This window comes from Athene noctua, chromosome 1 (assembly GCF_965140245.1).
Source record: "Athene noctua chromosome 1, bAthNoc1.hap1.1, whole genome shotgun sequence".
Classification (NCBI taxonomy): Eukaryota; Metazoa; Chordata; class Aves; order Strigiformes; family Strigidae; genus Athene; species Athene noctua.
In genome coordinates, this window is record NC_134037.1 from 198,307,457 (window position 1) to 198,323,408 (window position 15,952).

General features: G+C 42.3%; 1 protein-coding gene across 1 annotated transcript in view; it reads right to left on the reverse strand.

Moving 5' to 3' along the window:
* Positions 1-14,648, reverse strand: part of TMEM255B (transmembrane protein 255B) — a 74,660-nt gene extending 60,012 nt beyond the window's left edge. Inside the window, exons 1-3 of the mRNA XM_074930569.1 lie at positions 14,540-14,648; positions 7,590-7,732; positions 2,937-2,999 (exon numbers count right to left, since the gene is read on the reverse strand). Of these exons, the coding sequence (XP_074786670.1) occupies positions 2,937-2,999; positions 7,590-7,732; positions 14,540-14,600 (267 nt within the window). The 5' untranslated portion in view covers positions 14,601-14,648. The remainder of the gene's footprint in view (positions 1-2,936; positions 3,000-7,589; positions 7,733-14,539) is intronic.
* Between the last annotated feature and the right edge of the window lie 1,304 nt (positions 14,649-15,952).

A 15,952-nucleotide genomic window follows, 5' to 3' on the forward strand; every position in this document is an offset into this window, starting at 1 on the left:
TCTGTTCTTCGATCCATGACCTGCTTTGCAGGGGGCAAGAGAGGCAAAAAGGGACAGCAAGACATTATTCTTCCATTTCTGCTGTTCGTCAGTTAGAAACAACCGAAATCAGTGCAAATCTTCAGTCAAAGGGAAATTTTGTTCTGCTGGTGCCAAGTTCTGTACAGCAGAGCCAAGCACGAATGCTAAGAGCTGAAGTGAAATCATGCTAGTCAATGAGGCAGAGCCTGGTTCTGCAAGCAGCCGTTCCTTTGAATTAAGGGTTACACCTTGGTCAGCACATTGAACTCCCAACTGCGTGCCCTGGGATGCCAAGAACGAGGTCAAAGAGGTGCAACATTATTAATGTTGTGTTTTAAGAACAAACCATTGTCCATTCTGCCTAACTGTGCTTTTGTACTTTCTCAAACCCCATGATCACATTTATTGAGTGCTGGGGTTTTGGTGTACTAGTTCTGCTACACATTACATATTTCATATCACACTTAGCATTTCATCAGCCATGAATAAATCTGGATTTACAGAGGATTGGTCGCAAGGAAATAGAACTTCAAGACAAAAAGATAAATAGATTTACAGAGAAAAGGTCAATTTAAAATAGATCTTTTTTTTCCTAGTGTAATTGAATCTACATTCATTTTCAATTTAAAAAAGAAAAAAAATGAAATATTGAGTCATTACAAGGGCCAGACAATTGTCAGAGCTACTGGGTTAAACTCAAATTATACTGCAGTAACTGCTCAAAGGAAGTCTAGTTAAAATAAGAAGCAACTGAACAAACCATTTTTTTTTCCTTCCCACCCCCTTTTATCCTTCTGCAATGCATAGAATTTTTAGTTACAGGAATATGACACTTCTGTTACATTTCTGTGCTTATATAAGTCTTTACAATCTTATTGATGACTGCAAATTTGTTAAAGCTGCCCTAAAGCCTTTCAATCGAATATACTCAGTTACACTCCAGGGAATAATTACTGCCCTCAGTTATAGTATGACATAAACCCTTTCAATCTCATTTCCGTAACATTTGAAAACAAGCATCTCAGTCTTAGCAAAGACAGTGTTAAAAGGCTTAGCCCACTGTGGATGGTACTCAAGACAAGAGGCATAATTAAACTTTCTAGTTATTTTCTTGGTCTGTTCCCTAGAAACCCAGTCTTTCAACAGCCAGATCATCACTAAGTGTTATTAGCAGAAAGCGGTTTTTCTTGTTCCATGCTGGCAAATGCAAACAGACACTAATACCAAACATACTGCACGCTTATTTCTCCACAGTCCTTGTGTAAACGACACAACACATTGAGTATTACATGGTTTCACCACTGCTTACCTTATGTCTTTTTCAGCCATTTTACTTTCTGCTAAGGACAGAAGTGATAGAAAACTAAGAGGCAGGTTAGAGGAAAATAACCCTAGAATGTTATGCCTGTTAGTAAAGTATGGAATGCTGAGGAAGACATAGTTATTTTCACCTGCCCACCATTGAGTCTTGCAACTTGGAACCTGCTGTTCATCCTGGTCTCTGATGTAGAAATAAGATGTAATAGTTCTTAAAAACAAATAGACTGTTTTGTTAGTAGCAAAATTAATGAGGCCTGGCCTGATGCAGATTTTTGTCTCACAGGTCATGTCCCAGTTGGATTCTCTAGTGTTTAACAAGAGGTGAGCTGACATGCAGCCTTTACCACCATGGGGGAACTAATTCATAATTCTCTCTTCTACCCACCTGTGAGTTTTCATGAAACATGAGGGAATTGCACACCTTTGAAGACTCTACCTCCCTGCTGAACTCATCTGAAATTGGTCAATATGTTCAAAAAATTGAATGGGAAACAAAGACACACACATCTTGGCTTTATACATCTCATTCCTTTGGGAAATCCAGACAGAAACAAAAGTTAAAAGCAAGGGAATACTTGCAACTACATCACTGAAACTTAAAGGCAATGAAAAAAAAAAAAAAGATATTATGAAAGAAGTTTGCCTACAAATAGTGAGAACAAGACTGCATTTAGGAAGAAGAAAACAGGAAATCACAACAGACTACTTGTAAACAAGGTAGTTACTTGTTAGTAAAAAGCAAGGAAAATCCATCATTTCCCCTCTGAGCTTAACACCAGACTTGATTTACACCAGTGAAGGCTCTGCATTATGAAATTAATCACATTTCATGATGCTTGGCTATAATCAGTCTACCGTAAAGTGCACATTGGACATGCTGTTATTCAACCAGGACACTGCTATTTTTTTTGCTGAGAGCAAGGAAAGTGTAAGACATTTCACCAGTCCAGTCCTACACACCTTCCTTTACCCAGATGCTCAAGGACCTTCTATGACTTCCTCACACAAACAAAAGCAAGGGGGTTGCAAAGCCAAGCTATATCTAAAACTTAACCACACAGTGTCATCAGATCCTGTCTGACCTAGTCAGGGAATCTTTATAGCAAGATCTCTGTGTTTTTTTCTTCTTTTTAACACATATAGTTTCAGGAAAGTGCTCCTAACAAACTTCTCGTGCAGGGTGAGATCACCTGTCATAGTTGAGCTGATTGTGTGGCTCGTTGCTGCCCAAACTGGTACAACTGTGCATTTTGTCTCTCTCCCCATCTTTTTCTCAGCTACATGGCCCGGGTCAAGCTCTGGCACTCATCTGATCCTGCACTGGGTCAATACAACTCACTAAAACAGAAGCAAAAGGATTCAGTTAAAAAAACCATGTTGCTTCTGTCAGAAGTGCAACCATCCTTTGTCTCATATGGATGGAGTCACTGGCTAATTCATGCTTCTCTGCAACTAACTTCTCAGAAATGGTAAAACAAATGACTGACATTTTGAGGCAGATGCAACAGTTTCAAGTCAAGTGAAAATCCCTGCTTTTTGTTTTTTTTAAGACATTCTGATATGAAAAAATGAAAACAAAAAGGGCTGTTACTTACCATTTGTCTTCTGTTCTCTACCAGGTAGATGCCAACAATCCCTAGGAAAGATCCAAAGCCAAGCTAAGGCAAAGAACAAAACCAACAGAAATGCATGAGGTCAGCTTATTTGGTCAACATACCAACACATTACAGTGATATCTGAGCTGATGTATCATACAGATGGGCTAACTGGGGTGGGTCAGGGGAAAGGGTGGAAGTTACTGCTGGACATACATCATTTAATGTCATGGGGAATGACCAGAACTGCAGCTCTTTGATATTTCAGAGCAAAATTTATCATGTAGTGAACAGAAGCCTTTATAGACATTGGCTTCTACAATGTAACTACTGTTACCATAGTCATGTATAGTTTTACACACTGTAAAGCAAGAATTAGGAGAAGTAGGAGAAAAGAAGACTTACATTTAGCCCGTGCATCATTATTTTGGAAAATTGCAAAGCTTTAGGCAACTGCAGACAAACAGTTTTCCTCAAAAAATGGATGGGCTGCTGCCATGCAAGTGATCCAGGTTCAGTCCCTTAGGGTTGGAACTGTTTGATTTTAATGACTAAACATTATCACACATCCCAGAAAAAAGTCCTCGCTAAAATGCCAAAAGGACCAGTACAGTTAGTTTCAACATAGGACAGCTGCAGCACCAACAGCTACAGGAGAGAGAGGAGGAAGGGACGCTGAGGTAAGCTGGCCTTACTGCTTCTATAACCAGGCTGGCAGGAAAAGCCCCCTCCTTATGATGGGCCCATGAAGGTTTGGAGAGGTAGAAACTCCTTGGATTTGTGGTTAACACAAGGTAAAGCAGCAATTGGTGATCCCAGCCTTTCACCAGACCTTCCTGAAGCCAGGACTCCCACTGGGCTCACGTGGGATTGGAGAAAATGGGTCTCCTTGGTGCCAAACACCTGAGACATAGCTGGCCACAGACTCAGAAGTAGCCACAGCAGCAGTGCAGGTGTCAAGAGGCTCTTTCCACAGCACTCCCTCCTTGTCTTGCCTGGCCACACGCTGCCCTGCCGTCACCTCAGTCTCAGTCCCCCATCACTTCCATGCTCCTTGCTCCCCTCCTCACTAGGGCTTACACTCCTCCCTGCCCAGACACCACGCCAGTCACACCCTCAGCTCCCACCCAACCCATCCCACAGACAGGGCATGACATTTCTGCTAAAGAATCTAAGCCCCTTTCTGGAATGAGGTCTCTGAATCTGGTTCAGGGCCTCTCCTCCAAGAACAAGTTAAGCTTTTAAGAACTATGTGTCCCAGCCAAGGGCTTAAGCAATGCCCATGAACTCCTTGCTGTTATGCACAATCACTCACAGCAGAAAGCAAATCTCTGACAAGTACTTTACTCGTTCAGCATCACAACAGGAATCCATCACTCCCTCTCAAGAAAGCAAATGTAGGAGAAGATTTGCTATAGAGTGCTTTGGGAAGATTTATGTGAAAGGGAGACACAAGGACTAAAAGCAGAGACTTTGAAAGAGAAAGAATACGTAAGTGCATCCATGCTGACAGCTGAACAGGAGAGAGATTTGGAACTATCAGCAAGGACACTCTGTTCATGGGACAGCAACTTTGTAAATTAAGGTAACTACATGAAAATGGCACCTGGTTCCAAGCCCCATTTTTCATCCCTATGGGAACAATTCATAAAGCCCCATTTATGGCTGATGCAGGGGACACAGAGAGGAGTAATATTAACCATGTGAAGAAAAAATGAGCAAATATGGAACAATAGCTATTAAATCAGAAGGAGCAGAACCTTAGACACAGCATTGCTGAGATTGGTTTAGGGCCATACACTCTGCTTTTTTTGTCTGTTTAGACAATAGGTTATTTGGGTTGGGAACTCTGGGAGTCCAGATCAGTATGGTGACTGGGACAATTGGATCATGTAGACTTCTGCTTAAAATATTATAAAAATAGCAAATGAAAATAATACAAGCAGTAGTCATAGAGAAGTGACAATAAATATTTAAGTATAAACAATATTTATGCGGAAACAAGGCTGAAGAAGCTCCAACTCTGGCTTTTCAGCCCATTCCACAAAGACAACCCTAAACCCAAACTGAAGATAAAGCAGTAATCTACTAAATCCACCTTCCAAAGTGGAACATTATACTAACTCATCTACGCTCAGAAATAGTTTATAGTCAATTACTTTGGATGCATAAATCCAGATAATACTAGCACTATAAAGAAGTACTTAGAGAAAAGCTTTTTCCAAAACAAATGACAAGTGACCACGCATGCAGAGAAATTAAGGCACCTAACTCTTTTTGAAGCTAATGGGAACTAAGCAGATGCCCAAATTATATTATAGATCTAGCGCTGAAGCCCTGCTCTGCAAATGCTTCTAGATGCAAGTAAATCTACACAAGTGGATGGTCTTACTCACATCTGTAGTTGTTTGCAAGATAGGACCTAATTCTGCATGGTTTTTAAGGCCAAAATCCCTTACCTAAATTCAGTGGAGATTTAGGTCTCACCTACCAGCTTTGAAATTAATATTTTGCTACCGAATTCTATGAGAAAGAGACCTTATTTTTAATTGTAATTAAAATTTTAATTGCCTGTCCTCATAATCTTTCTTTTCTTTGAGGCCAATAGTTAAATACGTAGTGTCGAGTTCACTCCCCTAACTTTTAGTATCTAAAAGATTGGGATCGGTGCTATGTCGGTTTTCTAAGCTCCCTCTACTGTCAGCGGAGAAGAGAAGCACATTTTGAGGGTTATTCAGCTCATTCTGCAAGAGGTGGCAGACTTTGGGCACAGGTGGAGGAGAGGCCATCCCATAGTTCATCTGCCAATGCTGCACTGGGGTCGATAACCTCTGGCACTGAGACAAGAACACAGCAGTGCTGTCAGACACCTCTGACTAGGCTTTTGGGAAGATACCATGCAAAGTTTGTGTTGCACCTTTAACTCTTTCTAAATGTTTGTGATATTTAGTGTATTAATGAAGTTTACACTGACAATTACCCATCACTCTTTCTCAGTTACTTCAATAATCCATCACATGTGCACAAAAAGAATTCTGAATTTTATGACAATTATTTAGCTTCAACAATCTTTTGAGGGGGAAAATTATTAATAAAAGGTTTGGTTTTCAAAGTGTTCTCAAAATTCTAGATATTCTATCTGATTATTAATGACTCCAAGATTTAAAAAAAAAATATTTTAGGAAACTGTATTTATCAGCTGAGTGAATAGACATTGTGTTTTTCCTAAAAGAAACTAAATGCTGAAATAACATGTATTGTGCACATGGGTTTATTACTTATTACACTTATTAAAGACAACAGTTTGAAACTGAAACCTTTCTAGAGAATGAATGCAGATAATATGGTCTTGTAAAATATTTTAATTCAAATTCTGGAAGAAGAAGGGACCTTTAGCAGTATTAATCTATTTTATCTTAATGAAAAGAAAATTCATCCAAGGTTTTATTATTGGAACTACTTTTTGTTCTATTTTTAAAACCAATCCTTATAGATCATTATCCCAAAATTATCTTTCTGAAAGACCTGTTCTCAGCATGACACTAAGATATAAAAGAATCTGCTTAGGAGGAACAGTTCTAACTCACAAATTATTAATGGCAATGCAAAATGTATGCACAGTATTAAAGGATACATATCCCTCTCCTCTTGACATTTCATTCCACTGAGAACAAGAAATAATGGTACCTTACAATATATTTGGTAGTGGTGGAGCCACATACCTAAGCAGGTGCCTAACTCTAAGTGTGTGAGTTTCTTTCTTCACCTTGCACCCTCTGACTTGGTTGGCTCAGTGAGACCAAATGAGGCAGATGGGCCTTTCTCCATCTGCTGCCCATACTCCTCTTTTCTAAAACTCAGCCCATGTACTTCAAAAATTTTTTTTACTCCAGGGGTTTCCATGCTTTTGGATATGACCGATCCCTTCTTCTGAGATCAGAAAGGGCCATGGGAGTTGAACAGGCAGGGCTACCCCTCCCCAGAAGTCAAAGAGGCACCACAGGGTGAAGCAGATGCAACTCAAACCTTGTGCCCAGTGCAGGAACATGTTTAAGCAGTCTGTTCCCAAGGCAAAAACAAGACTAAGGATTTTGGAAGGGGATCTTGTATGAGAGGACTGGCAGGAAGACTGCATAAGAGGGTGTTAGGAAGGCTCCAGGGAGAAGCTTCCACATGCCCATCCACAGGGCTTTCCCTGTGATGGACCCAGCAGAATTCCTGGCACACAGACACAAGAGCAGAGTGGCTCTTCCTGCCATCAAAGTAGTAAAGCTCTAAAAGTTTGTTTAAATCTATCCCATGCCTACTGTCCAGTCACTTATATGCCCACATTTAAGAGATCAGTGAGAAGTCAAACACGGGTTCTCACAGCAGCCCCTGAGCTCAGCATACTGCTGTGCAGTGCAACCCTGACACCCTTCTGCCCCCTAACAACCTCCCCTTTGGGGCACTTCAGAAAAACAGAGTTTACTCCCCTACCTTATCACACACTAGAACTAGACCAAAACAAAAGAGCATCTCCTGTGAAATGTAACAGGACTGATCGGGTTTTTTTTGTTTTTTTTTTTTTTAATCAATCAGAGCTTCCCGTATCCAGGGGGTAATAATTTATCTGGATGAACCTAATAATCAAAAATAGGTTTCTTTACTCACAACGATGCCTGGGTAGTAGCCTCCCACAGTAACATTTTCTGTTCTTGTGGTAGCTGCCAGACCTATGGTCAGTATGAAAACAGACACTACCAGCAGAGCGACTGTGAACCAAAGTGAAGTCTTCTTCCTTTTTGCAAATTGTCCTGTAGAGAGTGGGGAGGGAAAAAAAAAAAGAGAGCTTTTCATTTCAATCATGGCAGAACAAATAAAAAATAATGGAAGATTTTCTCTTGTTAATTTTTTCAGTTGTTAACCCACTGTTGTTCTCCCACTGAGAAAAATTGCTGGCAGACAACAGAAGAAACTAAGAACCACAAAATTAGCATAGCTTAATGCACATGCATCAGGTACATGCATGAGGTGAGTTTTTACTAAGCTGAATTGAAAGTCACTGACAATGACAATTATGCCTTGTCTTCAGTAACATTTATAATTAAATGTTGCACATATGCATAAGTCAGGTCTTGCAGGTCTTAAGTGCTTACCTACCTGAAGTGCCGATCTGACTCTACTGGGACAGAATATAGAAATTTGTATTTTAAACAAGATTAGCAGAAGCTCTGCAAGCTATCATGCAAACAAATGTGCTCTTCATATTTACTAGGGTAAGCAACCCAATCTGTATCTCTAAAGCAAAGGTAATGATATATGGGCCTTTTGAAACTGTAACTGCTCAGTGAAATACGTTCGGTCTCACTGGGATTTGGATTCAGATACCCAAAAGTGGAAAATGGCAGGCTCATCTACCGCTTTCAGCCTGCTTCAAGCCACTTAACCTTGTTATTGCGGTGGCTTATCAGAGCTGCAACTACAGGTTACTAACACCAGAGCCCCAGCCCATAGCACAGACTTATGTAAAACTTATTTAAAAACAGCAATTGATACGTGACCCTAACCAACAAAAGACACACAAATGAATCAAACTGTGGTCCCCACTTCTGGTGATTTTGCTTGAAAAGGCAAGGCAAGAGCATGCAGGATTATCCCTGGAGCACTGGGCCATGCAATGCCATGCTACTCTAGGCTGCAACTGGGCAGCACAGAGCTCCAGCGAGAGCACAACCTGTCCGCAGCCCAGGGACGATGTTTCTCCCTGCTGCGGCCTCACGACGCTGCCTGCATGCCCGGTCTCGGGATGAGGCAGAGGCTGTGGTGTTGCACTGAGTATTGGAGGCAACAACCCTTGCCAGGCAGGGGTAGGTGAGAGGGGAAGGCAGGTATGTGGATCAGGCTCTGAGGGTGCTGCTGTAAGCAAAAGCAGTGGAAATGTAGGAAAGTCAAGAATGGAGCAGAAGCCATTTGCAATGAGTCACTTGAGTTATGTGGCCAATTTAAAGTCAGGTAACTCGGTTAAATGTTTACAGTTAAAAGCCAGGCTAGATTAGTGGTGTTTGCAAACCAAGTCAAATAATTTCAGTGAATAAATAAATGCATTTATAATAAAAATCTGTACATTTCCTGACATTTCTCCAGTAGAACAACCAGGCAAAATGAGTCTTTTAGTATGAAACGCAAGCAACTTTCCTGAAGACAAATATCTATTGAGCTTACGCAAGTCTCTTTCATCTGCATGTACAAAATCTTCCTGCTAAAGATCAAGACTCTCCAGACATCTCCCCTCCAGCCTGCGCCCCAGCTGTCTGCCTCTGACAATTCCCTGTTAATCCATAGAAGGTCACTGGGGACATGGAAAAGGAGAGGCTCTTCATTATCAATCAGTTCTTCAGCAAGTGTATGGCGTTAAAGGCAGTTGCTTCCATGAAGCCAGTTCACATGGCCAAGACGGGAAAGCAGACTTCACAATGTGAATTTGTGAACTCCACAAATCAGTTGCCATTCCCATAAACTAAAACACTTCAATATATCTACCAGGTTTTAAATATCTGATGTCGTTGCCACACTCTATCATCTTTGAGAAGTCATGGAGACTGAGGAACCCCCAATAACTGAAGAAAGGCAAATGCTCCACCTATTTTTTAAAAAGGCCAAAATGATGATTAAGGGAATTACAAGCCGATCAACCTCACTTTGGATCCTGGGAGGCTGGGACCAAAAATAAGGAGCAAATCCTCTTGTAAGCCATTTCTGGGCACATAACAAAAAAGTATTCGGCAACAGTCAGCATGGATTTACCAGAGCCAAATCATGTCTGACCAACCCAGCTGCCTGCTATGACAGAACGGCTGGACTTGTGGAGCAGTGGATGTCTTTTACGTTAAATCTAGCAAGGATTTTAACATGCTATCCCATAACATTCTCATGTCACAAAAGACAGTGGACATAAACTGAAATACAAGTGTTTCAGACTGGGTATAAGGAGAAAAAAATTCAACATTAGGACAGTCAAGCATTGGAACAGGTTACCCAGAGAGGTTGTGCTGTCCCCATCCTTGGAGGTTTTCAAGATTCAACCAGAAAAGCCCTGAGTAACCCAGTCTGACCCCACAGTTGGCCCTGCTTTGAGCAGGAGGTTGGACTAGCAACTTCCTGAGGTACCTGCCCACCTGAATTATTGTATGATTCTATGGTTTTATGATAGTCAAGACAGCTAAAGGTGGCTTGGGTATGTGTGCTCATATCCACTGTTATGAAACTGCATCTGCAATGTAGACATACTCTAAAGGGATGTAGGAACACAAAGCTTCTGAAAGCCAATGGGACAGACACTCCTCAGCCAAGTGTTTCTAAAACCACCAACTGTTTTTAAGAAAAGTGCCTGAGGATCCAAGTCTTCACATTTTTCTCAAAGTAACACCTGTACTGGCAAAGGTTAATCAGACTGCATGGAGATAAAGTAAGGGTGCAACCTGGCCTCCAGAGTTTTGGTTATCAATAATGATGTGCAAAAAATCAAGACATGAGTTTGAGGGCCCAAACTGACTTTGCTGGAAAATATCTTGGGAAAAGCATGCTCTTATTTGTAATTAGAGTAAATTCGATGTGGATTTAGTGAGATAAAACAGAAAAGGATGTCATTATTTACAGGGTCATTTTTTGGACTGAACTACATTTTGACTTTGAAATTTACACAGGCCAGAAGGCATTTATATGGGATACCCTTCAATTCTCACATTCATTGATCTTTTACCACCTGCATCTCAAATCAGAGGTAGATACCAAATCATATCTCTCCTTTTCCATACTCCAGTTTGAAAACTCTAGTAACAACATGTAGTTAGCTATAAACTCCACCCTAGGAGAGATGACTTACAGGCAGAGCCCAGAAAGGTCCATTCTAGCACATGCAAGACCTCAAAGACTGCCACATGCTCAGAGAAGATGGGTAGAAACGAGGTCTAAATTGGTTTCTGCTCTGGCTGTCTGGGTTTCCTTAGTCACATTTATAAAAATCTTTGCGGTATCTAACAAAATGTGTATAATGACATGTATGTAAGTCACCAGCATATTGTGAGGCCTATGTCATATTTGTAAAGCAGCACAATATCTTCAGATGAAAGAGGCTACAGCTGCCAAGGGTTCCTACTATTAGCTCCCTTCTGCTATTTCGGTCATGTTGGCTCCCAAGATCTTTTGAGTCTTTGTTTACTGCTGTTTGTAGCAGTTGCCATGCAGTTTTTTTGGATCTGTTTTTAATGTACCTACCAGCCAAAACCCAATGCCAGACTGTTTCCTCAGGAGCCCCATCCACAGCACTGACAGAGGGGCTGGCCCAGCCTTCTTCCCTGACATTCTCAGTGGCAGGACTTGGACTGAAGGCTGACCATAAACAAGAATAGCAGATAAATTAAGAGCAGAGGAAATGTTGCTGTCAGTATTTCTAGGTTGAATTTTTTTCTAACACCGATGTTCCTGTAGTACAGGAAACAGTTCATGTAGGCTATTGACTTTCCAATTTTTTAATCTTAAAGTGACTGTCAGACTAATTTTGACATTTAGCCCCTTTAACTTCTTAAACAGTGATTCAGTATGAACATTATAAACCCTTAGTCTGGACCTTACTCCAATCTAGTTATAGCTTCAAATTCTTAACTCTAGCATACCAAAAATGAAGCGTGTAGAAAGAAATCTTTTCGTCATATCCTTACTAGCACAAGCTTGAAGCTGGGAATCGATATAAGGTGTGAACATGTTACTACCTTCTATTGGCAACATTCTTCAGCAGTTCTGGCCAGTGAAGTATTAACTGAGGTTTGATACTGCAGCAATGGGCACTACAGTAAAAATTGGGAGATAAATTAGAGAGGTAATTCTGCTTCCACATCACTGGCTTGTGCTCTGCCTGGCATAGACTTAAATTGTGCATGAAAAGGACCAGTCCCAGAAACACTCTCTGCTTTGCTTGCTAAACATCTGTCAGGCAAAGTACCTGCTTGAAGCACTCAGCCCTGCTGCCCCAATGGAAGGAAAGAGAAGGCCGTCAGGACAAGCAAGACAGACACCAGACTGCTGCCTCCTTGGGACAGAGAAAGGCCTGTGAGGAGATCAGCCTCCGGAGAGTAAAAAGTGCCTGCTGAAGACTAAGCTCTGCTGGACTCAGCAAAAACTTTTATCCGTTCATCAGTTGCAGAAAAGAAAATTATATTTATAATGCTTCGTTCATGACAGCTGGGGGATAAATTCAATTTCTAGGAAGACTGTGGAAAATGAATGGTTTTGTGGGGAGGGTGTAGATCAGATTGCTGTTAGAATGCAAAGTGGTGGATCTAATGATGAATGGTAGGGTCTGGATTTGAATGAAGCAACAGGTGAGTTTAAAAGGAGAACAAACAAATCAATGATGAAACGTGTCTCTGGTTTGAAATGTGTCCAGTGGTCCAGGGAAAGAAAGAATAGAGTGAAACAGCATCTCTGTTAGAAAACTTGCATATGATCTTTAACAGACCAAGGCAACTATACTTTGCTAACTTCACCACTCTTTTTCAAATCTAGCTTCAGACATCATAAAGTCTGTTAAAAAGAGTAGAATGACTTTTGGTAAGGAAAGAATTGCTGCAGGACGTATCAATTTGCTGGGATCACAATCACATTTGCTGAATATTAGCACCACACAATTTCATACCTTCCTCTTTGGTCTAGTTAAACTGATCTAAATGGAAAAACTAATAAAACTCAAATAATGCCCCAGCCTGATGTATATTAGCATCCTAATATGAAAAAAGCTAAGGGAGGAAGGTTTTGTAGCAGAAGAAACAGTGCGTTTTTATTCTTATGAATACTACTAAAAACTGTGGTGTGTTTCAGAGAATGGCATGCATATATAGTAAGATAATTTAAGCAGGAATTCACCACAGACAGAGGAGCATAGTATCAGAGTTATCCACTGCTTTGCTGCTATCAGAAAAATATTTAAGGGAAGACCTTTGGAGCTAAATTAATAATTTTTAATTACAGCAGTGCTCACTTCAGTGCCACTTCTCTCTTGGCTACAGTTTTCATTGTGTATTTGCAAAAATGGTTTATGCCAGTGAAACTGAATTAATCCTACACTGCCTCCCAAAATTAAACGTGATGGACTGAGATGCTTAAAAGAGATATTTCCACTTGCTATTGGTGATTACTTTCCCTCTTCCGATTAAACGCTTGACTTGTCCAGAGTGCTGAACTAATTAAACCAGATGCAACAGCGTTCATTTCAAGCCACAAGATAGCAGCATTTATCAGGCCCATTTCTTATCTTTATTATGAATTTGTTGAGGAAGATTCCATGAGTGTGTTATATATTCAAGACCATGGGAAACATTACCGTGCTCTTCTATAATTCTATTACCAAAAAAACCCCAACATCCAAAACAAACAAAAAAACCCACCCCAAAAACCCCAGACAAACTCGCAAACCCTACTATATAATGTAGTATAGCTACAGTAAGGGATATCATGCAGTAACACGATGACTTCATTGCTTTGGCAGCAATTGTTTCATTAATAAATTATTTAATAAGCAGCTAATCACTAGTTTAATGCTAGCATATTCTTCTTTTTCCACTGTTTACCTGAAAACATTTTTAAGCTACAGCATATCTTTCACTGCTACCTTTTCAACACAGATACCATTTTTCTTTCAAGTTTAAGACCAAAAAAAATCGAACACATTTTTTAAGTGGCTGTTAAGGTCCTTGGGTACATAGCAAAGTCTCTGTTTATCCTTTCAAAACACTAGGCGGAGTAACTCCTAGCAGCAAGTTCTGTTTTTCCTCAACTTTAATGAATTTCACTGGACTAGTGAAATAGAATTATAGAATGGTTGGGGTTGGCAGAGACCTTAAAGATCATCTGGTTCCAACCCCCAAATATTTGTCCTTTCTTTTGCATAAACTTTTATTTTTCAAGATGTACGCTGTAAGTACAACCAGCACGCCAGTTTAGCAACGAACCACTAAATCTATAGAAACAGGAGGAAAGAAACACGCTGCCACCCGGGTCGGACGCGAACTAGCCGAGAACCTTGTCACGGTCGCCAGCCTGCCCCACGCCAGCTCCGCACCCTGCTGACATCGCCACCTGCTCCAGCACAGCCACTGGCCATTTGCATTACATTAATTTTCTATCAACGTCCCGTATAACATAGCTCCTCATTCCAATGTTAAACCATCCGCACAGCGATTCATCAAGCCCGGCGGAAAGCTCAAAAGAAAAACTGGTATTTTTAAACGCCGGTTTAAAAGAGTTTTTGAGAGAGGGAGAGGGACACCATGACCCACGCCGGCCACCTCCGGCTGGATCCCCCCGGCGCCCGCACTCTGCAGAGCCCCCGCTTGCGCCCTTCCAGCCCGGTAACTGAAGCTCCGGGGCGGCGGCAGCGCGCCCCGCCGGGGGAAGCCCCGCGCCCCCCTCCAGCCTCCCCCGGGCCGCCCGGCCCCCGCGCCCGGCCGCCGGCCCCCGCTCTCCCGCTCGGCCACCGGGCTGGGCTCCGCCCCGCGCCGCCGGGGCCGCGGGGCTCAAGCACTCGGCGGGGCAGGCAAGTTGCGGCGGGGCGAGGGGCCGGGGCTCACCTGTGGGGTCCAGCACGGCCAGCGGCCCCGGCACGGCGGGGGCGGGCGGCGGCGCCGCCATCTTCCGCGGGCGCGGGCCCCTCCGCTCCGCGCCCCGCGCGCGCTGCGGGCGGTGGTGGCCGCGGGGTGCGGGCGGCCCGGCGGACCCGCCCCGCGGGGGAGCGCGGCGGGGGGCGGGGCGGGGCGAGCGGCGCTGCCCCCGCCGACGGCCGTTTCCTAACGCCCGGCCGGCCGTTACCCGCCCGCCCCGCGGCCCCGAGGGGGCAACGGCGCCTAGATAAACCCGTCTGGGTTATCATAAAGTCTGCTGAAAAGAGTAGAATGACTTTTGGTAAGGAAAGAATTGCTGCAGGACGTAGCAATTTGCTGGGATCACAATCACATTTGCTGAATATTAGCACCACACAATTTCATACCTTCCTCTTTGGTCTAGTTAAACTGATCTAAATGGAAAAACTTATTTCAAATAATGCCTCAGCCTGATGTATATTAGCATCCTAATAAGAAAAAAGCTAAGGGAGGAAGGTTTTGTAGCAGAAGAAACAGTGCGTTTTTATTACCTTATGAATACTACTAAAAACTGTGGTGTGTTTCAGAGAATGGCATTAAGCATATATAGTAAGATAATTTAAGCAGGAATTCGCCACAGACAGAGGAGCATAGTATCAGAGTTATCCGCTGCTTTGCTGCTATCAGGAAAATATTTAAGGGAAGATCTTTGGAGCTAAATTAATAATTTTTAATTACTGCAGTGCTCACTTCAGTGCCACTTCTCTCGTTGCCCGAGGGGGCAACGGCGCCTAGATAAGCCTGTCTGGATTATTTTACACATCCAGTAGAGTCCTTCGGAGAAAATGATTTAAGGTGGAGCAGACAGCTACAAGTACGGGTCACCATCACGTATGGAGATTGCTAAAGGGAAGCTGAGATACTGAAAGAGGTGGGCTCTCCGAGGTGCACCTCAGGGACTAGTCTTGAAGCAAGATCACCACTGGTGCTGGGTTTAAGGAGCGTATGTGTGGTTATGAAGTGTGTGGCCACCACGAAGCTGGTAGGCATTGCTGTTACTACAGGAGCAGGAGCATACTGGCATATCAGAAATGGGTTAAGGTGGAGCTTACGCACTTGAAAACTAACGAGAGCTTTTGTTGTAACTTTGGAGTCTCCCCAGCTCAGTGAAATTGAGGAGAGATCTGTGTATCACTGACAGCGTTTGCACGACGGCAATGCAAAGGACTGCTAACCAGATGTGTTCCTGGTTGCGTTATTTAACACTTGTTAATTAGCTCAATACATTGCAAGTGTGCTAGAACTTCATTTTATATTTCTGTTGTGAGTTGTCTCTAAAGCCAAAAGGATTTTTTCCCCCATTTTGATGTGTAACTTGGCTCGAATTTTCTTAATTAATATTTT